At 43.5% G+C, this 26,401-nt stretch overlaps 1 protein-coding gene across 4 annotated transcripts in view; it reads left to right on the top strand.

Annotated features, from left to right (window-relative positions):
- zfhx4 (zinc finger homeobox 4) overlaps positions 1-26,401 on the top strand; it is an 84,224-nt gene that overhangs the window by 53,267 nt on the left and 4,556 nt on the right. For all 4 annotated transcript variants that reach the window (XM_004546515.6, XM_004546516.4, XM_076888091.1 and 1 more), the window contains exons 7-11: positions 12,140-12,238; positions 18,673-18,806; positions 19,889-20,089; positions 20,389-20,509; positions 20,669-26,080. In XM_004546515.6, coding sequence (XP_004546572.3) covers positions 12,140-12,238; positions 18,673-18,806; positions 19,889-20,089; positions 20,389-20,509; positions 20,669-26,080 — 5,967 coding nt within the window. The remainder of the gene's footprint in view (positions 1-12,139; positions 12,239-18,672; positions 18,807-19,888; positions 20,090-20,388; positions 20,510-20,668; positions 26,081-26,401) is intronic.

The following is a 26,401-nucleotide window of genomic DNA, read 5'->3' on the forward strand; positions in this document are numbered from 1 at the left end:
GATGCAAAAGGTGTTTCACCTTGGTGCATAAGTCTAATGGGCAGGGATACACACATACACACACACACACCTTGGCCAGACCTTTGTTTCAAAAGCAGGTTAATGGGGAGTGAGGAAGAGGAGCGTTGCAATTTTCTGCTCTTTAGGCGCCAGAGAATTCTCTCCAGTGTAAGAGAGACCAGACTCTCAGCGTAATAGGCATTTTACACCCTCATCACCCCTTGCACAGACACACACACAAACATGGGCACACGTTCCCCAGAAATGCGTGGGAGTGTAATAGGCATTCTATGGTGTGTATTGCCCATCCCTAGAGAGCCAGTAAGTGTTAGACATGCATAGAGTCGGCAATGAGACAATCAGCATGCTGAAATTGAAACCTTGTCTGGAGTCACACAGGAGGGGAGGACGATGTGCGAGAGGAGAGGAGAGGAGAGGAGAGGAGGAGAGGATTAACTATATAGACTGGAGGACCAGGGATAGGAGCACAGATGGCGGCAGGGCGAGGAGATCCAGAATAAGAAGAGAGGAGAGACAGAGGGAGAGGAAATAGGAACTGATGCTTGTTTTATTGCCTCATAAGTGATGACACAGATAATTATGTCGAAAAAGGGATGCTCCTCTTAGGCAGGGCCAATGAGCAGCTGTATCTGTTGTGCGTGTGTGTTTCATGCTGTCTCTCCCTATAGCCCCATCAACTGTTGTCCCCTCAAGCCACATCAAGTATAGGACACCATTAAAGCAGTGCGGTTTACGTCATATCAAATCATTCAGCTTAATTAACAGACAAGCACACACTCAAAACACACAGACACACACTCATCATTTGGAATCATTTTAATTACTCTGCAACATCATGATTATTAATATCTCTGCTTCGTATACCTGGGGATATGAAGGCGAGTGTGTTCACCTATATTTCCTGCGCTGCGCTTCCATGTGTGCAAGTGATGCTCCCTTGACTTCATATCTAATTGTCTTTTTTAATGACAATATTCCACTGTGTGCGGGCTGTATGTAATGAGTCAGGGTGTGTCAAAGTGCAGGCCTGAGCTGTCTGCTCGAGTTAAGCTCTTCCCGTCTACTGAAGAAGCCTCCAGCGTACGCACTCGCGCGCACACACACACACACACACTCAAAAAGACCAGTATCAATGTGGGAGTTCCTGTATCTGACACGAGATTAAGAGGGCCAAGCGGAGGAACGTCGAAGAACTGCCCTGTTGCATTTGCAAGAAGGAAAAAGGACCGTCCTGTCACACGCGCGCGCACACTCAACACACACCAGCACGAGCATCCTGTGCTGTAAGTGAGCAGTAGCCTGCCTTGCATTATTCACAGTGGCCGAGTGATCGAAGCCTGGTTCAATAACACTAAAGCGGCGCATGCTGGAGAGATTTGTCTTACAAAACCTTGACACACACACAGGCGCACATATGCTCTCACACACATTGATTTTTGGTGGTGGGAATCTCCTAGGCTTTGGACGAAAGACAGGGACGAGAGAGGGGGCTTCCCCCGTCAAAGCAAACCCCCCCCCCATACACACACACACACACACACGCATCGTTGTACTTATTCTGGACTTTACACCCGGATACGGTGCATAGGCAAACACTGTAAGTGCATGTTTAATTCTCACAAAATGAGATCTGATGGATGGCGATATCATGCACGCGAAAACGAAAGAAAAAGCTGAAGATAGGCGGCGAAGGATCTGCTTCTTAGATCTGATGGGGTTTCATTTACTGCAAGATGAGCTGATGGTAAAAAAAAATGTAAAAAGCAAAGGAAAAAAAAAAGTCTAACTGATCATATTTCTGTTTTTTGCTGACTCCCCTCTTTTGCATTTTACCATCAGGGGGCTTTTTGCAAGCCAGGCAGAAAAAAAAAATCATGCATTGCCTGATATGTCATATCATTCTGCTGTAGTGCATGTGTGTGTGTGTGTGTTTTTGCACAGGAGTGTTCAATTTGAAAGCCTTCACTTGATTTGAATGGAAATTTTTCTTATACATCAGCCACTTCATTCAGTTTCTTATTTTCTTCTGAGCGGCACAAGCAGCGCCCTCCGGCGTTTTTGACATATTAACATGTATTGACAAGCCAGCGCTCGCATGCCTGTAAACACACAACACAAACACACGCGTATACACACACACCTCTGTCCCCCGAAGACCTGTGATCAACCATACCCAATCCCTTGTAATCATTTGGAGCACCCACACACACACACACATACACGCGTACACACATGCACATGTATTTTCAGCTTCAATCCAGAGTAATGGTTTGGGGCAGGGGCTGAAGCAGTGGGCTTCTTTCCCTTAGCCCCAGTGTCTTAAGCTGCCATTGATTAAATGTTAACTGATATACTCGGCCCTGGCAATCTTGTTAGAGCTGGAGCAGGCAGGCAGCTAGACAGACAGTTTAGGACCTGCACCCTCCTGATCAATAGCACAGATAAAGATTTCATCCATCAATGAGCTCCCAAAACAAAAGGTATCTGATACCTGATTAGGCCCGCGGGGACACACGCGCGCACACACACAGATATGAGCATAAACACACTTTTACATGGCCACATGGGCTTCAGGCACATGAAGTGATCACACACACACGCGCGCGTTTGGATCAGGTAAATACTTAATTTAAAAATCTGTATATAAGCTTAAATAAGCGCACACTTCTCACACACACATTCTTTTCACTCACTTATTTTGTCCAGAATAATACCTCTAACAACCCCATCTGAAGTCAATCAGTTCCACACCTAATGGTGTAATTACGACAGATACACACTCACGCTGAAGCGCACACTCCCCTGACACACACACACACATATACACAGTCAAGTTTGCAGATAAGACAGTCCTGACTTTTCCCGGATGAAGGTTAATTATGCTGTGTAAGTTCACTTAGGTGTGGGGTTGCGTTTATCCAAAGAGGTGTATATATGTGTCTATATATGCACGTGTGTATGTGTGTGCACGGCTATTTAGATTGCACGTGCATGCCAAAGGCACCACAAAATGGAAGAATCAATGTCTGGGCGACCACTACTGTTAACGTGTATCAATAATGTTCCCCCATCTTCTTTCTCAGCTATTGTCACAAGGCAATTTGAAAGTCCAAGCCTTTGCCGCAATTAAGACTTAATTATAAATCAATAAAAGAAGTCATTTGAATATTGATTTTTCCTTTTTCTTCATATTGTTAATATATTCCACACCCTGTCTGTGATTTTTTTTTCCCTTCTGTTTTTGTTACAATTTTAAGGGGAATCAATATTTCCCTTTACAGTCATTCGAGAAGTGTTTTGGCGTAATTGGAGCCAAAAACACAACAGGATGTCTTGATGGGGTTTGATACCCAGAGGTGGTCAGGGGGTGAAAATGTCACAGACCCTTAAATTGTGATGGATTCCCCCCCCCCCAAAAAAAGAAAGAAAAAGAAAAGAAGAGCTAATGATACTTTATAGCACTCAAACAGTGATCTCATTTTGGGAGATTTTGGGTGACATTTGTTGTCACGATGCCAAAAACGCATTTCCATAATTTTCACGGCTGACATTTTCTTTGATATGACACTGTATCAGAGCACACTCCAGAAATGATATCAATGCACCCCAGTAACCTGCATTTCATTTGATTAAATGATATCTTTGCTGTTTTATTTTCCTGCTCAGCCATTTTGAAGGGCTGTGAGATTTTCAAGTGGCGTGTCAGGGGCCGGGAGTCTAATGCATGGAAACATGGTGCTTTCTGTTTTCTGACGGCTAGCAGAGATAAGGTAGAGATATGGCTCTAGTACTGGCTCAAATCTAAAACAGATCCTGCTTGGGGGGAGGGGGGTGGTGGTTGGGGGAGTTTAGAAAGTGAAGGAGGGGAGGGAGGAGGAGGAAGGGAGGGGTGGAAGTAGTAAGAAAAGGGAATATTATCAATCCTCTAAGTGTCTGGCGGTGTCTCTCTTTCTTTCCCTCTTTCTCTCGCTCTTTTTCTCCCCACTCTCCTTCAGTAATCTGATTTATTCGAAGCATATGTGTGCTGCTCTGTCTTTGTCTGCTTCTATTAGGGCCAGTGGGGGCCCATATGACATTGTTTAGCCAGTAATGAAATGGACATTTTTTGCATGTTTTTGAGAAAGTCAGAGGAAAGCCAACACTCCTTATTTGTAACTGTCTGCGAATACCATCTCCAGGGCAGTACAATACCATCTCCAGGCCCAGGTCTATGCATGTGTGTGTGTGTGTTGCGTGTGAACATGTGTGACTATGTGTTACAGGTTCCATGTAGTCATTTTGGAGATGAATCTGAGCAACCTAATGAATATTTTGGCTTGAAGATATTTTTTTCCCTTCTTCTGTTGCTTCTTATGAGTTCTGCCATCCTCTCTGACCTTAACACATTAGAGGCCCTGATGATGAACACATTTTTTGTTCTGCGCATGCCTCTATGACAAAAGACGTGTCACATATAAAAACGGTTAAGCGCTAATGGAAGCTACATGGTGCTCGACTGAAGTCCGCATCGGTGACAAATACAGTTACCGAAAACCATTTGAAATTAATGAAGTGACTGGAAACACGGTTAGGTTTTTTTTTGTCATCTTTATATGTGTAAAATACACATTTTTAAACATTTCGTTTATCTGTCCTTTCTGTCTACTCAAATCTTCCCTTTGTTTTTCATCCAGGATTACAGTCTTGTTTTTTGGTGGCTCTGAAAGCAGATGGTTTTATGCAGCTAAAAACGGGACAGTAGCCCAATAGGATAAAGATCTGTTTAAGCATTATCCATTTGGCCACTGCCCGTCACAGGCCTATTTTAAGCATAGACACACACACACACGCAGCCATTCTCTTAAACCATGGCAGCCATTTTATTAGATTCCCTGTTTTCAGGCCTCGTATTAGTTCTCGGAAAATAAATGAACCTTGAATACATGACAAGGACCGGTCTGGTCAGTTGAAAACTATATCTATCCTGCTCGTATCTTTGTTTACCAGTGTAGTGATGGATGGAGAGATAACGGGTAAATGGTGGCGCACAGGAACAGATGGGATAGGTATATGGACGGATAGCTGTGTGAAAAGATAGAAAAATAGATGGACAGATAGATAGATAAATGGATGGATAGCTAGACAGATGAATGAGACAGGGAGATCTTGTTGGCCTGATAGAGTTGAGCAGGTATGCCGAGAAACAGCTGCTTTCTTCATTAGGTTCATCTATCGATCTCGGACCCTTGTTTTGTGCGTGTGTGTGTGTGTGTTTGAGGGAGAGGAGAAAGACAGCAGGCTCTGTAGATAAGTGCTGGTAATAGAACAGAATGAATTCTTATCACAGAGATGGGAAGGCCATTAACCCTCAGCTCCTAGTTCTCTCTCTCTTGCTCTCTCTTTTTCTCCCTCCCACCGTCCTCCGGTCTGGACCTGACAGGTTCATGTTGGCAGGTGTGTGTGATATTTCCACTATGTGTGTGAGACTCTCCAAGTGCGTGCATGTGTGCGCATCTCAGCTGCCGCTGCGCAGACTGCCCTATTGGCCAGATGTTTATAATCAGGGGCTAGATAAATATTGGCCCGAGGAATCATAAAAGACCGGGAAGAAACAGAGAATAGAGAAAGAGACGGGAGGAGATGAAACAGAGGAGAGGAATCTTCTTTTCAAATTATTCTTAAATCCCTCAGTAAGCATGCCGTGCCGCCTCCTCAGTTCACCTACTCAGCCTAAGGTGATTCAAAAAGCCGAAATGCAATATGGCTGTTGTGTAAGATGCAGGTGTGTGTGTGTGCACGTGTGGAGGTGTACAGTAGGTGTGTTAGCCTATTGTATAAGGCCAGGTGTTGGGGCAACTTTTTTTTTATCCACCAGTGAAACTTTTGAAGTCATATTTTTGTCCTGTGAAAACCCTTTTTGTATTTGCCATTAAAGAATCATTAACACCACCCTCCACACACACACACACACACACACACACACACAGACACACACAAACCCATCCACCCAGTGCCCACAGCACTGAAAATGAAATCCTTCTTAACACGAAACAACAGTTTCTGTCTGCGCAGCAAGCAAGACATGCAAGCCTTTAATCTTGGCTATGTTTATTCATATGATTTTTTTTTCTCCCCCCTCTTTTTTTTTCCAAAAGGGTAATAGGTGTTTTGTTAGTCGCCTGCAAGACAGCAGAGCGAGCAATTTGAGCGAAAGAAAATACAATGAAGAGTCTCAGGAAGTCGTAATTGACAACAACAAAGCAAATTTGGAGCTGCTGATACAAGCATTTTTTACACAAAAAGTCATTTTTTTCAGCTTATTCTGTCAGTTCAACTTATTGACATTCACACCAGGAGCGAATTAAATGTGACAATCCTATTGTCTGGCTTTCAGAGTCGACCTGAAACTATATATATATATATATATATATATATATATATATATATATATATATATATATATATATATATATTCATCCAGGATTACAGTCTTGTTTTATGGTGGCTCTGAAAGCAGATGGTTTTATGCATTATTTTCGATATACATATATATATATATATATATGTATATATATGTATATATATAATATAAAAATATAAATATAAAAATCTTTTTTTTCTTGCTGGTGTAATAAGTTTGCGTGTTTTTAACAATAAATGGCTCAGTGTGGGTGGATTTGAGAGTGTGGATGGAAACATGTGTGTTTGCTTGTGCTGGTGTGTTTACATGTTAGCATGTGGGCTGTGGACTTATGTGCATGAAATGCATTGAAAGCTGCGTAGGAGTAAATGTGTGTTATACGCAGAGATATTCATGGTTAGGTGTGTGTGTGAGGGGGAGAGAGGGAAAGCGTGTGCGGGTGTGTGTGTGTGTGTGTGTGTGTGTGTGTGTGTGTGTGTGTGTGTGTGTGTGTGTGTGTGTGTGTGAGTGAGTGAGTTATTCCCAGGCCCTGTGCAGGAGCTGTAGACCCTCTCTGCTGGGTTGATGTTTAGTATTTTAGACATGCTACATTAACAACATCTGGTTAAGATCTAAATGCTTGTTAAACGCGCTGAAATTCGGGGGGAAAGGTACAGGGAGAACGAGGGAGAAAGGGGGGATAAAGAGGGAGAGTAGGGTAAATAAAGATTTGAGGGTGAGAGAATGGGAGGGGGGGGATCAGTAAGTCTGTAAGGTTATTACTCTGGCAGTATTACCACTGGCCCTTGACTATGTGTGTGTGTGCTTCGGTGTGTATACGTGTGTGTGTGTGTGTGTGCGTGGCTGTGACTGTGTGGGATGGTGTAATGTTTCAAAGCTTTCCCCCTAAAACCTAGAGGCCAAACTAGAGCCACGCGCGCGGCGCAGGAATGTGACATCACAGGGCCCCCTGTTGCTCACATACGCACACATGGTCTCACAGGGGACGTGACCAGAGTTGTAAGAAGAAATCAGCATCAACATCATGCCTAAGTTGAGGAGACACGGGAGTCAAATGTGTTGCACAAAAACATTAAGGCTTCATTATTAGCACAGATAAAATGGACCCAGTATCAGGCCTGCATTATTAGACAGACTTAACACTGAAAATGCTCTGCTATACGCAGTCCAAGCTACACAATAACAGATTCTTTGTCTTGTTATTTTAGCAGTTCTTATATATCGTATATTTTCTTTGGCAGCAATTACACTTTCAGTTGATGCTCCAATTTTATGTTATCCATGATTTAAGATAAACAAAATGCAAAACAAGACTTTTTTTTTACTCCTTTACCCCTTTAATGAGCACCGTCCTAGCCCTAAGGAAGCAAATTAGAGGCAGCTCAACCCAGCTAATGAATTCAGCCATTTTGGAGTCTCCGTGTCCAGTTTCCTGGCGTGGCATTGCTCGACTGTTGTGTGCTGTACAACCGAGTCCTCCACCGGGCACATAATGACCCGGCATGGCGGTTATGGGCCCTTAGGGGGAGACAGGAGGGGGAGTGAGTGGTCTCAGAGCAGGTCATTATACAGCTAGAGGGCACACACATACACACACACATACACATGCACACAAACACACTGCACTCACACTTTCAATATATTCTTCATTGCCTCCATCTCCCATATGTCTAGTCCTCTATTTTTTTCTTTCAGACATCTCTTTCTCCTCCACTCTATCCTCCTGCGTCCGTCTGTTTAAAACTTGCTTTTCTATCTGTTTGCTTTTTGCTCTGCTTTGAAAAAATATGAGCATGTTTTGTTTGGTTTTTTTTTATTTCTACTACGGATGCCAAATTTCAGATACTATTTATTGGATAAACAAAACAGACATTTATGGGTAGGAATCTAACTGGTTACACTGGCTACTAACTGATAAAATCTCAAATCAAATTGATAGGTTGAATCTCTGATCATAAGACACTTAATTATTCTTCCTTTTTAACAGTTAAATATAGGCTTGTGTTGGTTGCAGCGTAATCGAAGCCAGGGTTTGTGGTTAGCTCGAGCTCACCGGCCGGCTTTAATGTTCCGACTGACCCACATCAAAGAGAATCCCACCAGGCTGCCAAAATCACACACCCTCCACAGTCTGGCCCACTTTGTGTGTGTGTGCACGCGCGCGTGTGCATGCACAGAGGCAGTGGAAGGTGACTGCGAAAGTTTTTGCTCTGTGTGTCCTCTGGTAGCGATTAAGTTGATGGTTAAGAGTCCCCCCGCTGCAGAATGCTCTGTCTCTCTTTAACACACACACTTTACACACACATACTTGCACATGACATTTCACATGCAAACATATGCAGTCACTGTCTCACTCGCGTGATCAATGGTACACATCCACGCTAACACGATGTAACATGCACAGTCATTCACGCGCTCACGTACACACCCGTGTGGTGTGTGAATGTCAGGGTCAGTCAGAGGGCAGACGCTGTGCTGATGTATTGAGAGAGCTCGTCTGGGAATGTCCTCAGTGTGGAAACACATTCCCCATATGCACACACGCACGAACACACACATGCATGCGCGCGCACACACACCACAGATATAACTGACTAGAAGGGGAAAGGAGAAAAAAGCACTGATGAGGCCCAGATGATCACCCCCTCCTGTTCTCTTTTTTCTCTTTCTTCACCCACTCTTCACCCTCTTCCTTCCTCTCCTTCAGTCTTTCTGTTCATTGTCTCACGTTTCTCCTGTGTTTTGTCTGGCTACAGGTAGACTGCCCCCTAGAGGTTTGTTAAGACCCTGGTTTGATATTGTTAAGATCACACACTGCAGTTCAGACCACTTTCACTTGACTTATTTCCTCCTCTGCTTGCTGTCATCTGTTAGAAGAATGACTTGATTAATTTGCAGTTTGACCAGCTTGATGGGCGAATACAAAAATGTGCAATAAGTCATTATGAAGATCATATTCAGAAGTTAAAAAAAACACAGTTGTCATGTAATGGTAACGAACTAGCTGTAATTCACACATTTTTATTTATCATCACAGATGGCAAATTTATTTATGGGATAAATGATATGGTCCCGTAGTGCATTATAGGGATAATATCAAATAAAAATAATTGCTATTAAACTTTTATGACCATCTTTTTAAATTAATTGAATAAATGATATGTAACAAATCACTTTTTTCCTTCTACTTTATAAACGTTTTTATTATTTTGACACACTAACTTGACCTTGCAGTATATAAGATCTACTAACGCGTGTTTTTTTTCTCAGTATTTCTGTTTTGACCCTTACCCCTCCACCCCTCCCACCGCATGCTTATGTGAAACATGCTGTTCGATTTGTACCGTTTGCTTTTCCTTGGCTTTGAACAAAAGTCAAGCATAGAGAAAAGATAAACCAGTGATGAAGGACTTTGGTACCCGCCACACACGTGCAGCATTTACACCAGCACACACGCGCACACATGGATACACAGTGTGCGTCCTCTCCCCCCTCCGTATGAAGGTGAGGTGAATTAAAATACAAAGATGGACGCTGCAGCACCAGCAGTGAAAATTGCAATTTCTGCAGCCCGGCCTCTCTTGGCTGACAGGAGATATTTCATCTCCGTTGTCACCGATGTATTAATAAAACATCAGGAGCAGAGTGCAGTCCCAGTCTTTCATACACACACACAAACACACAGACTGTGTGTACACAGCGTGTACAGCAGCCACGTGTGCAAATGCAAAAATATAACAGTGTTCATGAATACAGGCACACACACACAAACACAACTGCAATTTTCCTCCTCAATCACATGCCAGCATCTGCCATGAAAATTTCATGCTGTATATAATGTCCACTTAATGTGTTGCCGCTTAAAGCAATGGCGCCAGCGCTTAGTCTGTGTGTCTGTATGTGCTTTTTTGCATGTGTGTGTGTACTCACACCACATGGTATTTGAAAGGGTTAATCATATCATGTTTCCAAAGGGGTGTGTGTGTGTGGTGGTGGTGGGGTTGCAGACCTCTTTTGCTCATCGTACAATGGCCAAAGTGATTGTATGCAAATGCAAGCTGACCTCAATGCACCCTTTGCCTGATTTCTGTGAATATGTGTGTGAGTGTGCCTGCGTGTGCTGTGTGTGTGTGTGTTATAAAATATGGTTATTAAGGCAGTACAGGATTGATGAGCTCAGCTCTTTTATACACACTCACCCATGCACACAGACACACACCGGTTTCATTCTCTGGCAGAGTGAGGGGTTTGTGTTGAGAGCGAGACCCCCCTTTCCCCCATTTAAAAGACATGAAATTTGTAACGGTTTTTCCTCTGTGTGTGTCTGCGTGAACGTGATACTCTGCGTGTGTGTGATTTGATGCCTGTTTGCAAGTGTTTCTGTTTGATTTTGCATTGGTGTGTGCTAGTCCTGAGATGGAGGAGGGCACTATATTGTGTGTATATTTATATATATGTGTGCGCGTGTGTGTTTATATGTGTGCGTGTGTGTTCGTGCCATGTGTGCATGCGCATGCCTGGTTATCTGGCCTCTCTCAGACTGCTCAAAATTCATTACAAAGTGACATCAGCCCAGCCGGAGACAAATGATGGCTGGATGAAAGGGAGCGCTGGGGCTCGGCTAGGATTAGTGTTAGCTTGTGCTGGCGACACATATATACACATACACACACACACACATGCGTACACACTCGCACACATGCACACACTTTAATCCACTGGCAGAACACTGCAGATACACAGAATTATCAAACAAGGGGCTGAACTCTCAGAGATGGGTAGGCTAATCTGCTAATAGTGCAGAGCTGCACGTGTGTGTTGGTTTGTGTTTTGGCGTGCACACGCAAATACACACACACATACTTTTTAGCAAGGCGTGCAAAAATACGCAGACACACTATTTCTGTACGGGGTAGTGGTGAGCATGACCTACACAATCTCATGTTATTTTGCTTTTCATTTTTCCTATTTTTTCCCCCCGGATTTTACAGCAGGATGTGTGTTGTAGGCTGTCAGTGTTAATGTGTGCCTCAATTTGGTAGAGCTGTGTATTTTTTCCAGTTGTCGCAATAAAGCAGAATGATAGCGTTTCCACATAATTATGTTTTTACATTACAACAGCATAATTTGTGTTTCCACCATGCTGTAATATTTGTCTAACCTGAAATAACACTTTAAATGAATAGAAGAAAAGTAAAAATGCTTATTTAAAATGAAATATATGGACAAAAAGTCATTATTATGCAATGTCAGTAAATAATATTCTTTCTTTTTTTGAGAAGTGCATGTTGAAGAGAGGCACCCGAAATGACTGAAGCCGTTTCCCCGGAGGCCATATTTTGTTGTCACACAACCTTTCAGCTTTCAGGCCATGGATGTATTATGTTTCACCCACTAGAAGTGGCAGAGCGCGGCTGTTTTCAACAAAGCATGTGTTTAAGTCAATAACATTATTTGCTGGTGAGATATGCTGTTCAGTGGGATACGTTTATTCTAGAAAAAGGTGTTTATGGGAATAAAGCAAACATATAAAAGCTGGAATATTTCTCTAATATCACACTGCAATATATGTTAGAACATCTGCAGCTTTCAGAGTCAAACACCATGAAATTTTCTTTTTCCAGTGCTGCCCTTACAGCCATCGAATGTGTTTTAGAGAGCTCTGCAGATAATGAAGTTGTTGTTTGTGTGTGTGTGTGTGTGTGTGTGCATTTTCAGAAGAAACTTCTGAGGACAGTGAGAGACCTCCTCGCTCCTCCTCCAGGCCCGGGCTCAACCTCAGCGACCGAGACTCGGCTGACAGCAGGAAAACTGACCGTAAGTCTGCGCGCGTGCAAACTGTGCGCACAAAACACATACGAACCACAAGCCTCTCGTCTTAAGTTATTGTTCATGTGTCGCTCTCCCTCAGATAAGGTTCTAACGTGTGTGTAACATGTGAATGCTGCTGACTAGCCTCCATGTGACCCGCTTTAATCGTTTCCATCTGACAGAAAGAGAAAAAAGGAGAGACGGGGGAGTGGGGGAAACAAGAAGAGGAAGGAAAAAAGGACAGAAAGAGAGAAGGATAAGTTGAGTGTTGTGGATATTACCAGGCAATGTCCAGGCCCCAGATTATTTTTTAATCAAATCAGTTTGCGTGCTTGTAATTTATAAGCGCCTTGCATTAATCTTTTCTCGTTCTTGTGCCCTCTCCGATGACATATTAATTTTTCATAAGCGCAGGATTAGATGGGGGGCCTGTGTATATGTTTTTCTAATATTGCACTGCATCCCTGCAACCCTTAAATTAGTTTTTTCCCTGCACTCTCCCTTCATTTTTCTTTCTCTCCCATTTTTTTTTTCCTGGCTCAATCCATCCCTTAATTGTTGTCCAATCTGTGAACCTATCGCAGGCATTACCTTGGGTAGAAAAAAAAATAGCACGAGATAGAAAGAGGGGGAAAGGAGAAACAGTTTATTCGTTTGTAAGTATAGTGAAGCAGGGAGGGGCAACAATCTGTAAAAGGCGACTTGGCGTCGCTGTTATTTTGGGCGAGGTATGGAGCACATAATGCCTCTGCTGTGAAGCTGTGGTCAGGATGGCCCCGGCTTTGTTAGATTTGATTTACCCAAATATGAATTCATATGGTTTTCTTATGTATGAGATGGAAATCCATGGCTGGGAATGAATATTACATGGGGCTTCTCTCTCTCTCTTTTTTCCCCGCTCTGTCTTTGCATGGGGTTCTCATTCTTTCTGCCCCTACTAATGTCTCTTCTACTCTTTCACTCTTGCCCCCCGACTCACACACACACACATGCACTTCCAACTACACCCTCTATCCATCTGAAGCTCCCTCCCCACCTTCTCTTCCTAGCATGCCATACCTAGCTCCATAATGTGAGGCTCAATGAGCCAGAAGGAGAGCTGAGTGAGGCTGGGGCCTATTAGTTTAGCTAGTCATCTATCTTTCAGCTCTATCTCTGTGACAGGCCTGTCTGACGGACTAGCGGGGGGAACCACCATCCATGCATTTACTGCTGCATATTACCACCAGCACCATTTAACACCAGAGCACACATGCAAAAAAGAAAAGGGAAAAAGAAAGAAACCCACGGTGTTCTTAAGCGTGCCTAAGTATGCGAGCGTTCTTGAGTGTAGTGAAGCTTATTTAATAAAGCAGAAATGTATTCTATTTTTTTTTTAATTTTTATGAATAATTTGTTCTAGGAGTCGCCTTGGGGGTAAGGTTTTAGTTTGTCTAGGAAGGCAGATATAATATTGCTAGTGGCGCTTTTTTTGGTGTTTTATTATGCATTTGCTTTAAAGGAGACTTGAGAAAGTCAATTGCCAGAAAATGTAAAGTGGGGGTGGTGGTGTTGTGGGGGGGCGGGAGATCCTGGTGTGTTATCAGGCTGTTATTCTGGGGCCTTGTTTTTGTTTTGTCTGTTTGTTTTGATTTTTTTTATAAGTAGGCAGATTTAACATTTCCTTCATCAGGCCTAAATCTTGAGATCTATGTGTGTGTGTGTGTGTGTGTGTGTCCATATGGTATCTCCAGGGAAGGGATTACAGTGTGACCAAGTGAGCAGTGTATTTGCGCACTTCATCTCCAAGACCAAGAGTCTTTAAACAAAGAGGGGCCGATAGATAGATAGATAGAGAGGGGAGAAGAGGGAAGGAGCGAGAGAGAGAGAGAGGTGAAAGGGTGGGGGAGGGGCAAGGAACCAGCGAAAAGAGCTGTTTCCCTTTCTTCATTTACATTGTCTTGTTTTAATCCCGTGTCACTTCAGATTAATTATAATCCACGTTACATTTTCCATGCAAATGTCCTCAGTGTGGATTACTTCCAGATAGCTTTATGCTGTTTGTGTAGATGGCACATGTCGCCACCATGGCTCAGGGGCCCACTTCTTATAAATAATCAACTAAACAAAGGCCCCGGCATAGAAATGAGCCTGTCAGGCAGCCTAAGGAAATTACAGATCTCTACCTGCTTCAAATTAGCACAGAAATTACTCATTGTTCCTCCAGTCAGATGTTATGTATTATTGCGTGTGCAATTTTGAATCGTGAAGATACGGGCGAAACGAAACGCATTCACGTGCAAACAAGATCTCATGTTAAATAATTCTATATTAGCTTGTTTATATTCTGAATATTTGTGTGTGTGTGTCTGTTTTTTTAATGTGCATGCATCTTGCAAATTTCCCCCAACTTGAGAGGATAGCTGTGCTCCTTTTCTGTCTCTCTCTCTTATATGAGATTAAAATATATTAAAGATATTAGCATGTTTAATTACAAGCCTGCAGCATTTCCTTTGTGCATGCACTATGTGTGTTTTCTGTGTAATGACAGCTTGTTGAATGTCTCCGACAATTTGTCAAATGTGACAAGGCCACGCTCATATTTATCTCTCATTAGAACACAAGCTGGAGATGGAAGAGAAGGGAAGGCTAGTCATTAAAAACACACAAACTACAAGACAGCTGCTGTTTAATAGCCTTTCTTTCTTTGACTCTCTCTCCATCTGACTATGTCTCTGCCTCTCACCATTTCAATCTTTTTCCAGCCTCCTTCTCTGTGTACTTCCCTCCGGCAAGATCTGGGCCCTGCTGAGTGCTTCAGTGGGAGTTTGGGGTTCAGAGTGTGTTGCTGTAATGTTATCAGGTGACCGGGGGTCAGCCTAATGTGTAACCTCAGAGCAGTAGGCCAGTAAATCATGCTGGCCAGCCCTCCCTGGCCCGCTTTGGCCAGCTCTCCTTCCTAGATTTACTGCTCCGTAACCTTAGCCAGTCTGCCAGGGCTCAAGACAGCTAAATTGAATACTAAATCCAAGCCACCCAGCCCACACTCCCACACCACCGCCCCGCTCTCCGCTCTGTGTTTGCTGGGCTTTTTTGTATTTCGATTAAATGAAATGACAGGAGTGGAATCATCAATGGAATTGATGCAGCATGTTAAAAGAAGATAGAGGACGAGGAAAAAACAGGGGAAATGGTTACAACAGGTTTATTTCACTGTCGACTTGATCCCGGTGATGCAGCCGACTTTACGTATAGTCAGTCCTGAAGACACGATGATGATTCAGTGACATACTTGGACAGTTTGTGTGAAAAACTCACTTGGTCAGTCTGCTTTGTACAAAAAATCTTTTTTTAAGCAAAAGGGCGGATTCCAAATGGATCCCCAGAAAAAGCAAGAGCTACAATGGCATTGTTGGTTCCCCTGCCTTTCGAGGAACTATATGGGATAAAAATACCCCGAGGCCGTGGACTTCTCTGTCCCTCTCTGTCATTTTTTCTTGTTCTCTCCTCTCCCCGTTGTTCTGCCTTTTACCCCATTGCTCCGTGCCTCTCTCCACTGGAGCGTCCACTTGCGTCTATAGAAGTGTATGTGTGCGTATGTGGCTACCTAAACATCCCTGACAGTTGCAAATAAAGATGGGTGGTGTGTGTACCGCTCTCTCCCCCTGCAATGCAAAAGGGGTTGAGTGTCATAAATCACCTTTTGATTTATCTAATCAACTCAGGTCCTGCTCCATGCAGACATTTGTCATTGGTGGAAGGGGGTTAGGGGTTGAAGGGGCAATTTCAGGTTTATTCTACCCCTCCATTTCAATAGGCTGCAGCTGCTGGAACCCACATGTGGAAGAGGGGATGGAGGAGAGCCGGAGAAGGGAGGGGAAAGTACAAGGGGGAGGAAAAGGAAAAAGGACAGTCATTAAGTATGGGGTGCAGACTCAGAGACAAAAGAAAATGAGAGAAGAGTCTTCTGATTCTCCCTTGTTCTCAGTCATGTGCTCTCCTGTTATTTCTCTTGATTTACTTAAGTTATCCAAGCACTATTCATTGCAAGAATATGTGGCTTGTTAAGAACAAGGTTTTAGGGATATTTAGATTTTCCTCTCGTGGTTTTATGGATAGTTTTTGGATTGCGGTTGCCATTGTATTTATTTGTCCTACTGGTAATTATATTCTTGGAAGACACTCTACAATTTTGAATGCAATTCTATGCCTCAAAATAGGTTTATTATTCACTGGCAGAGCTTGCTATTGAAAGCTCCTAAGTGACCATAGAAAGAACTCCTCTCTCATTCAGGGTTAACCAACTGTTTTTTCTTCATATGAGTTTGAGCATAAGCATAAGTGTTGATTAAAGCAGCGGGTCAAAGACATTCAAAACAGAAGGACAGATCTTCATGTTGCACACACACAGACGAGCATTTACATTCAACATGACAGTAATCAATGGTGATGTGTGCCCCCCCCCCCACACACACACACACACATGCACACACACACACCACCCCCACACCCTCCACATTGTAAATGTGTTTGCAGGCTCTCGTCCAACAATCGCCTCATCTCCTTTCTCAGGGATGTAATTTAGTTGCAAATTGACTGGAAGACGGAGGCAAAAATTGAAAGTTGAAATTAGAAATGGTTATAGTAAATACAGGAGGCGGGGCACGGACTCGGGAAAGGTCAGGTGATATGACGGGCGCTTCCAGCCTGCACCGATCTGACCAATGGAGTGTCAGAGGCCTGATATGAAGCACAAAATACACACGCATATTTGCACATAGACACGCGCGCGCGCGGACACACACAGGCTAGCCCTGCAGGGGCCATCACAAGCAGTGGAAGACGAGATTACCTCGCTCTTCTGAGCTGCAGAGCAATTCTCGGATGTTCTTGGAAATTCACATTGTGCCCTTGTGTGCGTGTGTGTTTTTTTTTCTTCACTCTCCCCTTTCTCTCTTTCTTCCTTTCTTCCCTCCCTCCTTCTCTCTTGTCACTTTCCTTGACAGGCCAATATTTCAGGCTCCAGATATAGGGGATTACAAATAAAATAAGTGGAACGCCTACTTAATGCAACAGAATTAAAATGCATGAACGGGCCGGAGGAATTGATATGCGCCCAATACAAACACGAGCCACAGAATAATATGAAATACAAAATGTTTTTTTTAGCCCCCTCTCCATGTATCAGTGCTTTGATTTCCCTTTTTTTCCATTCGTGCATCTAGCGTGAAGCGTTGATTCGCAAGAGTGAGGCTCACATATTGCCTTGAGTGACCAGACGAGGGAGGGGAAGCGGGAGGAGGGGAGGGGTGGGGGGGGGGGTAGCTTAGGGAAGAGAGCGAGGAAAAGGGAGGGAAGGAGGGAGGGAGCGTTGCTGTTGCTGTGTCTTTGTGTTGTGCAGAGTGGGTAAATTGCAGTGGCAGAGTATAGCAGGGCCTGCACGGCCTGTATCTTAGGATGAGGCTAATGAAAGATTTATCAGTGGCTGCAGCATTTACTAAATACAACCAGAGGCTGATCTCTCCACACCGAGCCCTGCTGTTAACATCACACACGCTTACACGCACACATACAAACAGACACACACAAGTAGCGCTGGTACTGTACCACCAGCCGTGACAAAGCCCTGAAAATTTAGCATCTTATACAGACACAGGAGTTGTCGAGGCAGCTGGGGAAATGTATATGAACTAATGAAGTGTATAATATTACCATAACATTTAATGTATGTCGTGCTGTGATAATGAGCCTGCCCGAGTTTTTCCTATTTTACATGTCCTCGGGGCAGTGGCACGTCAGCATATGTGAATGTGAATAATACTCTTCATGCTTGTATCCATGCTAATGTTGTCCTGGTGTCAGACTCTTTTTTTTTAAAGCCATCACCTACAATACATGTGTTGATGTTATTCAGTTATTTGTAAAGCAGTAATTATTTAATGATTGTTTTATGATCCCATACAGCCACAAAATGTCACAATTAGATTTTATTGGCCCATTCAAATCGTGCATATTCTGAATGGGAGAGGTGAAAGTGGGGCAGCTCATTGTTACAAAAGATAGCAAACATGACAAACCACACATTTATGTTATGTTCACAAATGATCCAATTCCAATGCGAGGGATGTGAGAATTTTATCCATTTTTATCATGTATATTTCACATGTTACAGATTAATACATCCATTTCTCATGTAATATGCAGGATATATTAGATGCTCTACTTAATATTCTTCTCCTGTATTCCAAAAACCTTGGAAAAAAACAAGTTTGCCATTAATATTGTTGTATTTCTGTTTAAAAAAATATGTGCATCATAAATATTTGGAATATTAAAATATACAAATGCAGACATTTAAACTGGGAATATAAATACTGAATATTTAGTTGATGAAATCCATTCACTTTTAACCTTTTGCGTTCTCTGTCCCCTATTCTCTTTGTCTCGCCACCACCTGCTAGGAGTGAATGCCGTGTCTAAAGAGGTTACCGGACCGAATGCTATGGTTAAACATTCTCTCCTGCCAGATCGCCAAATGGAAAGCCCACCTAAAAGGCCAAAGTCTGCTGAAGGGAAGACCTCAGCTAATGACCAGGTTTGTGAAGTTTTAAAAGGAAACTCCCAGTTGCGTTAGAAAATGTCACCTGTGTTGTTCTTATCTGTTCCTCATTTAGTGTTTGCGGATCTGTATACTGTGTTCACCTTGCTAAAGAAAATCCATCTAGGTTATGGTGCTTATCTATGTACCTATTCAAAATGGCTATTTAAATTCCATATACTAGTTGGACTTTGTCATTGGATCTACAGAAAGCTAATAGCCACTGAGGCAGGTTTGTCTTCATAAGCACTAATGAAATCTAACCTTCACTGTCACTGTGGGATGAGCTAATGGAAGATACTTAACTATAAGAAGCAGAAATGTTAAGCCAAGCATTTAGCAATTCCTGGCGCCATTCAAAGGGTTAAATGCATCCTACTATTCCCCCTCTGACATAGCTTTTCAGCATCAAGCACAATAGGCCGGCCTTTGTGTCCTTAAGTGGAATACCTGCACTAGCCTTAGGACTCCTTGCCTGCTTCTTTTCCCCTTTTTGCATCTCTTTAAATTATATGTGTTTTTAAATTTGATTATGAAGTATTAGCTCGTCTGGTTCTGGTAGGAAGGAAGACTTAGTCATTTCAGAAATGGATTCTATTAAGACAGGTGGTAGGGAGGCAGCTATGCTCAGAGTACTCGCTGTAATGAGGGCAAGGCATAGCTTAGGAGAGTACACACCTTTGTCATCTGCAATCTCCTGATTAGAAATTCTGGCCAATCTTGTTTTCTACTAATAAAATGGCACGACTTAAAAGATTTAAACAAATTACATGAAAGATGGTTGATTTATGTTTTCTAGGTCAAGTTGGGCATGGTAACTGGGGGCCGGGTGGCAGATAGTGAGGATTACCAAAAATTCTCGTTTTGACAGATTTAGTGGAATTTTAAAAAGTAAGGTGTGACCAGTGAGGCGGATGGCTGGCTAATTTAATGGCCGTGCAGTGCAAGAATGATACCCACTAAAGTACATTGAGCGTAATAAGTAACTTCTGCTCTTGAATTAAAGGAAAATATTTTCCTTTTCTTTAAAATCATTTCATTATTTCCCCACCTAGTTATTGTGCTGTCTTGTTTTTTAGGTTCAGCAGTGTCCGTACTGCAACTACAGCAGTAAAGATGCCAACCGTATGCAGCTACATGTTATGTCCCAGCATTCCATGCAGCCAGTGATCCGCTGCCCACTGTGCCAGGATGTCCTTAGCAACAAAATCCACCTGCAGCTACATCTCACTCACCTTCACAGCGTGGCACCCGATTGTGTGGAAAAGCTCATTCTGACTGTATGTAGAAGTAATGACTAGAAATACAATTTGTTTGAATGTGTCTGTTAGACTGTGTGTGTGTGTGAGAGCAAACTGCACATTCAAAGCAAAAAGAAATTGTGATGTTACTTGTTGTTGTTGCTAAATGTTCTCTCTTGAGATGCTCCCATAATCTTGAATGTTGTTACTGTCCACCGAGAGAAGCAAATTCTTTCCCTAAAATAAGCTTTGATTTCAATACAAGAAACAATTTGGCACGCTTCCTCTGCACTTTCTATATCAGTTTTTGGTATAATAACAATCTTTGGTCTTTGCAGGTTGTTGGACCTGAAACAGCAACACCAAATAATATAATGCACCCCCAGACTGAACAAGAGAGAAGTATGTCGTTAATGGATTCCTCTACCTCTCTCACAGATGGGTCAGGAAAGTCTCATGGTGAGCACAATATGTAGCATACACTGTTTTCTTTCTGTCATTAATTTGTTGCCCAGATGATGGTAAAGGTCCACTGAAGAACTTTAGTGTGTAATTTTCTATATATTTGTCAAAAAATACTGACTGACGAGAACCTTACATTGTATTTTCTATGCGTAGGAAACATTTCAAAGGATGAGCTGGCCAATCAAGACAAGAACGATTTAGACCTGCAGCGTGAGGAACTCAAGCCCCCAAAGGAGGCCTCAGAGGCCCCAGATTGGAAGAGAGCCAGTGGATTAAGACATGATAGCAAATCCCCTGATAATCTGCAGGAGCATCTCAGTGAGCTCCAAAGACTTCAGCAACAGCAACAACAGCTCTCTGTATCAGATCGTCATGTCTACAAATATCGTTGCAACCACTGCAGTTTGGCCTTCAAAACAATGCAGAAGCTTCAGATACATTCTCAGTACCATGCCATCAGAGCAGCCACTATGTGCAGCCTTTGTCAGCGCAGCTTCAGGACATTCCTGGCCCTCAGGAAGCATTTAGAAAATGGGCACCCTGAACTTAGTGAGGCTGAGGTGCAGCAACTCATAGGCAATCTGCCACTGAATGGAGATATCACAGAGAGTGAGGCCAGGGCCTTGGAGGAAGCTCAGGCCTTTGAACATGACTTGGACAAAGATGATGAAATGGACCAGGAAGAAAGGCCCAGTCCCACAGGAAGTGACAGTAGCTCCCTGCTAGATGACATGGGAGCAGAACCAAAACGGACCCTACCATTTAGAAAGGGGCCCAATTTTACAATGGAAAAATTTCTGGACCCTTCTCGACCTTACAAGTGCACAGTATGTAAGGAGTCCTTCACCCAGAAGAACATCCTACTAGTACACTATAACTCAGTTTCCCACCTACATAAATTGAAAAAGGTCCTTCAAGAGGCATCAAGCCCAGTTCCACAAGAGCCAAGCAACAGCATTGACAACAAACCATTTAAATGCAATATTTGCAATGTTGCATATAGCCAAAGTTCAACACTTGAAATTCACATGAGGTCAGTTCTACATCAGACCAAAGCAAGAACAGCCAAAAATGACATGAGCAGCAGCAGCAGCAGCAGTATATCTGGAACTAGCGGTCCAGTATCTTCAAAAAGTCCAGGCCCAAGCACACAAGGGAATGCAAGCAATTTAGATGCTGCAAGAAGTGGTACACCTTCTTCTAACAAAGAAAACACTGTTGAACCCAAAGAACCTAACAGCAGTAACAACTCAAAACAAGCAGCAACTACTGACCATGTTTCAGCACAGGCAAGCAGCCAACAATCAGCACAGTCCTCAGCCCAACTGCAGCTGCAGCTTCAACATGAACTCCAGCAACAGGCTGCTTTCTTCCAGCCTCAGTTCCTCAATCCAGCTTTTCTCCCCCATTTTCCAATGACCCCAGAAGCATTACTGCAGTTTCAACAGCCGCAGTTCCTCTTCCCATTTTACATACCTGGGGCAGAATTCAACCTTAGCCCAGAACTTGCGCTGCACTCAGCTGCAGCTTTTGGAATGCCTGGTCTTACTGGATCATTTCTAGAAGACCTGAAGCAGCAGATGCAACAACAGCACCAGTTACAGCAGGCTCAAGTCCAGCAACAGGTTCAACAGCAACAGCAGCAGCAGGCTTCTCAATCACAGTCACAAATTCTGCAGCAGAAAAACCAGCAACTGCAGAACCAGAAAGCAAAAATGGAAGCTAGCACAGTCTCAGTTTCAGAAATACAAATGTCTAGAGATGCAGAGGACCACCTGGAAAAACAGGAAAACAGGGCGAAGATGGAAAATGGAGGTGATGCATTGAATGATGTAGGAAAGGACAACAAAGAACCCAAAAAGTCAAAGTTTTCAGAGCCTCTGATTCCCCCTCCACGTATTGTGTCAGGAGCAAGAGGTAATGCAGCAAAAGCGCTATTGGAGAATTTTGGATTCGAGTTAGTGATCCAGTACAATGAAAACAGACAAAAAAACCAAAGGAAAAGCAAAGATGGAGTTGAACAAGTTGAAATGAATACTGATAAGCTTGAGTGTGGGATGTGTGGAAAGCTCTTCTCTAACATGCTTATTCTCAAGAGCCACCAAGAACATGTGCATAGTCACTTTTTCCCATATGTGGAACTTGAAAAGTTTGCCCAGCAGTACAGAGAGGCTTATGACAAACTTTATCCAATAAACCCTTCTTCACCAGAGACACCACCGCCGCCACCACCTCCTCCTCCTCCTCCGCCACCTCCTCCTGCTCCAACCCCAGTGACAGCTCCTCAGCCTGCTGCCATGTCTGTGGCCAAGCCTCAAACTCCAGTACCTTCACCGGTTCCTGTTTCCCATCAGAGTTCACACCAACCCTCTCACCAGACACAAACGCCCCAGCCACCGCCCCCACCTCCACCACCTACTGCCCCCCCTGCACCACCCCAAGTGCAGCTACCTGTTCCCTTGGATCTGCCCCTTTTCCCGCCTCTAATGATGCAGTCTGTCCAGCACCCAGGGCTACCCCCTCAGCTGGCCCTCCAGCTGCCCACTATGGATTCGCTGTCCACGGACCTTACACAACTCTGCCAACAACAGCTGGGTCTTGATCCAAACTTCCTCCGCCACTCTCAATTTAAGAGACCGCGCACCCGCATCACCGATGACCAACTCAAGATTCTTCGCGCAAACTTTGATATTAACAATTCTCCTAATGAAGAGCAAATTCAGGAGATGTCAGAGAAGTCTGGCCTGCCCCAAAAAGTTATAAAGCACTGGTTCCGTAACACCCTTTTCAAAGAAAGGCAGCGGAGTAAAGACTCTCCCTACAACTTCAGTATTCCTCCCATTACAACACTGGAAGACATTCGATTGGAGCCCCAACTAAGTGCACAGGAATACCACAGAGCAGACTCAATGATGAACAAGAGGTCCTCCAGAACCAGATTCACTGATTACCAGTTAAGGGTACTTCAAGATTTCTTTGACACTAATGCCTATCCAAAAGATGATGAGATTGAGCAGCTCTCCACTGTGCTCAACCTGCCATCACGAGTCATTGTGGTGTGGTTCCAGAATGCTCGCCAGAAAGCTCGAAAGAGCTATGAGAACCAGGCAGACTCTAAAGACTGTGAGAAAAAAGAGCTGACTAATGAACGATACATCAGAACCAGCAACATGCAGTACCAATGTAAGAAGTGCAACATTGTGTTCCCACGCATCTTTGATCTTATCACTCACCAGAAAAAGCAGTGTTATAAGGATGAAGATGAGGAAATTAATGACGACAACCAATGCGAGGAGTATTCAGATTCTCCTGAGCAAGGTCCATTTAAGATCACCCAGGGACCTTTAGACATACCTAAGCATTCCCAAACAGGAACTCCCAGCAGTTCTGGCTCAAGCTCCCCTGTGATGTCCTCTCCTCGTACTACCATGGGCAAAATTTCCCCCAAGCCAGATTTGACCCCTGAAACTGAAGTTAAACAGAACGAGACTGCCCCTTCACCAGTGGTAAAGTCACTACCAGAACCAAGACCATCTAAGGCTTGCACACCGCAGCCACCTCCACAAAAAGCCCCCCAGGCACAAATGTCAAGACCCCATTCCCAGCCTCAGGCAGCTGCAGTTCCCTCAAGTCCACTTTCCCTGGCACTGTCTTCACTTACAAATAGCCTTTCCCATCAGATGCTTCAGTACCAGTGTGATCAGTGTAAGATAGCATTCCCCACTCTAGAGTTGTGGCAGGAGCACCAACACATGCATTTCTTGGCTGCTCAGAACCAATTTCTTCACTCACAATTCCTTGAAAGACCCATTGATATGCCCTATATGATATTTGACCCCAACAACCCCCTCATGGCTAGCCAGCTGTTATCTGGAGGTCTCTCCCAAATCCCATCTCAGAGTAGCTCTGGCTTAGCTTCTGCTGCAGGCTCTGGGGCGATGAAGAGGAAACTTGATGACAAAGAAGAAAGTGCCAATGACAAAGATGGCGGTAACAGTAGTGAAGAGCAACACAGAGATAAGCGTTTAAGAACCACCATCACACCAGAACAATTGGAGATTCTTTATGACAAATACCTACTTGACTCTAACCCAACAAGGAAGATGTTGGACCATATTGCACGGGAAGTTGGCTTGAAAAAGAGAGTTGTGCAAGTTTGGTTCCAAAACACCCGTGCTCGAGAGAGAAAGGGGCAGTTTAGGGCTATAGGGCCCTCCCAGTCTCACAAGAAATGCCCCTTTTGCAGAGCATTGTTTAAAGCAAAATCTGCTCTAGATAGCCACATACGATCTAGACACTGGCATGACGCTAAGCAGGCAGGTTTTAGCTTGCCACCAAGCCCAATGATGAATCAAGACAATGAAAGAGGTGAAAGCCCCAATAAGTATAATTTCTTTGACTACCCACAGCTGCCTACCAAGACTGAGCCAAATGAGTATGAGCTACCCACTGCATCCTCAACCCCAGTCAAACCATCCGAGGCGCAAGTAAAAAACTTCTTAAGCCCTTCATCCTTAAAAGCTGAAAACTGTGATGAAACTGAAGGGCCTAATATTAATTCAGCAGAAGTTTCATCTTATGATCTCAGTAAGATGGACTTTGATGAGACATCATCAATTAACACAGCCATTAGCGATGCTACAACCGGAGATGAGTATAATAACAATGAGGTTGAAAGCCTTACTGCCAATGGAGGAGACAAGCTAAGTGACAACAAAAGTGGCCTGATGCCAAATTTTGATAGTGGCAATGAAAGGTTCCAATTCAGCATGGTGAGCCCTGCCCTCAGCTTCTCTGGAAAAGACTGTGACTCTTATTTTAGCTCCAGAGATGATGAATTTGATGAAAACAATGACAGGAGTGAATCGTCAAGCCTAGCTGATCCTAGTTCCCCTAGTCCTTTTGGGGCAGGTAACCCCTTCAGCAAATCTGGGAAAGGCAGCAATGCTGGGGATAGGCCAGGGCACAAACGATTCAGGACCCAGATGAGTAACCTGCAACTTAAAGTACTCAAAGCCTGCTTTAGTGACTATCGCACTCCTACAATGCAAGAGTGTGAAATGCTAGGCAATGAGATTGGACTCCCTAAACGTGTTGTTCAGGTGTGGTTCCAGAATGCGCGTGCTAAGGAAAAGAAATTCAAGATTAATATTGGAAAGCCATTCATGATAAGTCAAGGCTCACCAGAGGGACCCAGGCCTGAGTGTACTTTGTGTGGTGTAAAGTACACTGCACGGATGTCTGTCAGAGACCACATCTTTTCAAAACAGCACATCACCAAAGTGCAAGAAACAATGGGAAACCAGGTGGATAGAGAAAAGGACTACCTAGCACCAACCACTGTCCGTCAGCTCATGGCCCAGCAAGAGCTGGACCGCATGAAGAAAGCCGGTGAGGGACTTGGCCTCCCTGGCCAGCAGCAACAGACTTCAGTGGACAATAATAATGCACTTCATGGCCTCAGCCTACCCTCAGGCTACCCAGGGTTATCTGGCCTCCCACCAGTCCTACTTCCTGGAGTCAATGGGCCATCATCACTTCCTGTTTTCCCACCCAACACACCTGGTGAGTTAGTATGACACATGGTAAAAAAAAAAAAAAAGAAAAAAAACTCACTAGAAGCTTTATGAACTGAGCTTTATCATGCACTATTTTCTTCTACTGTACTGCTGGTTATTCTGTATCACAGTGGTGTTTGTCAGAAGTCTTATTTTTTAAAAACTACTTTAAAACATGGTGGCAGTTAGTGCATGCATAATGTCAGCATCAAAGTTCAACTGCTAATTGCTAATTCAAATTTTTTTTCTTTAAAAAAAATGTATCTATATGATGTGTGTTTTTTGTTTGTTTGTTGTTTTTTGTTTTTCCCTTTATTTTAGGTTTCAT

Source organism: Maylandia zebra, linkage group LG9 (genome assembly GCF_041146795.1).
Source record: "Maylandia zebra isolate NMK-2024a linkage group LG9, Mzebra_GT3a, whole genome shotgun sequence".
Taxonomy (NCBI): domain Eukaryota; kingdom Metazoa; phylum Chordata; class Actinopteri; order Cichliformes; family Cichlidae; genus Maylandia; species Maylandia zebra.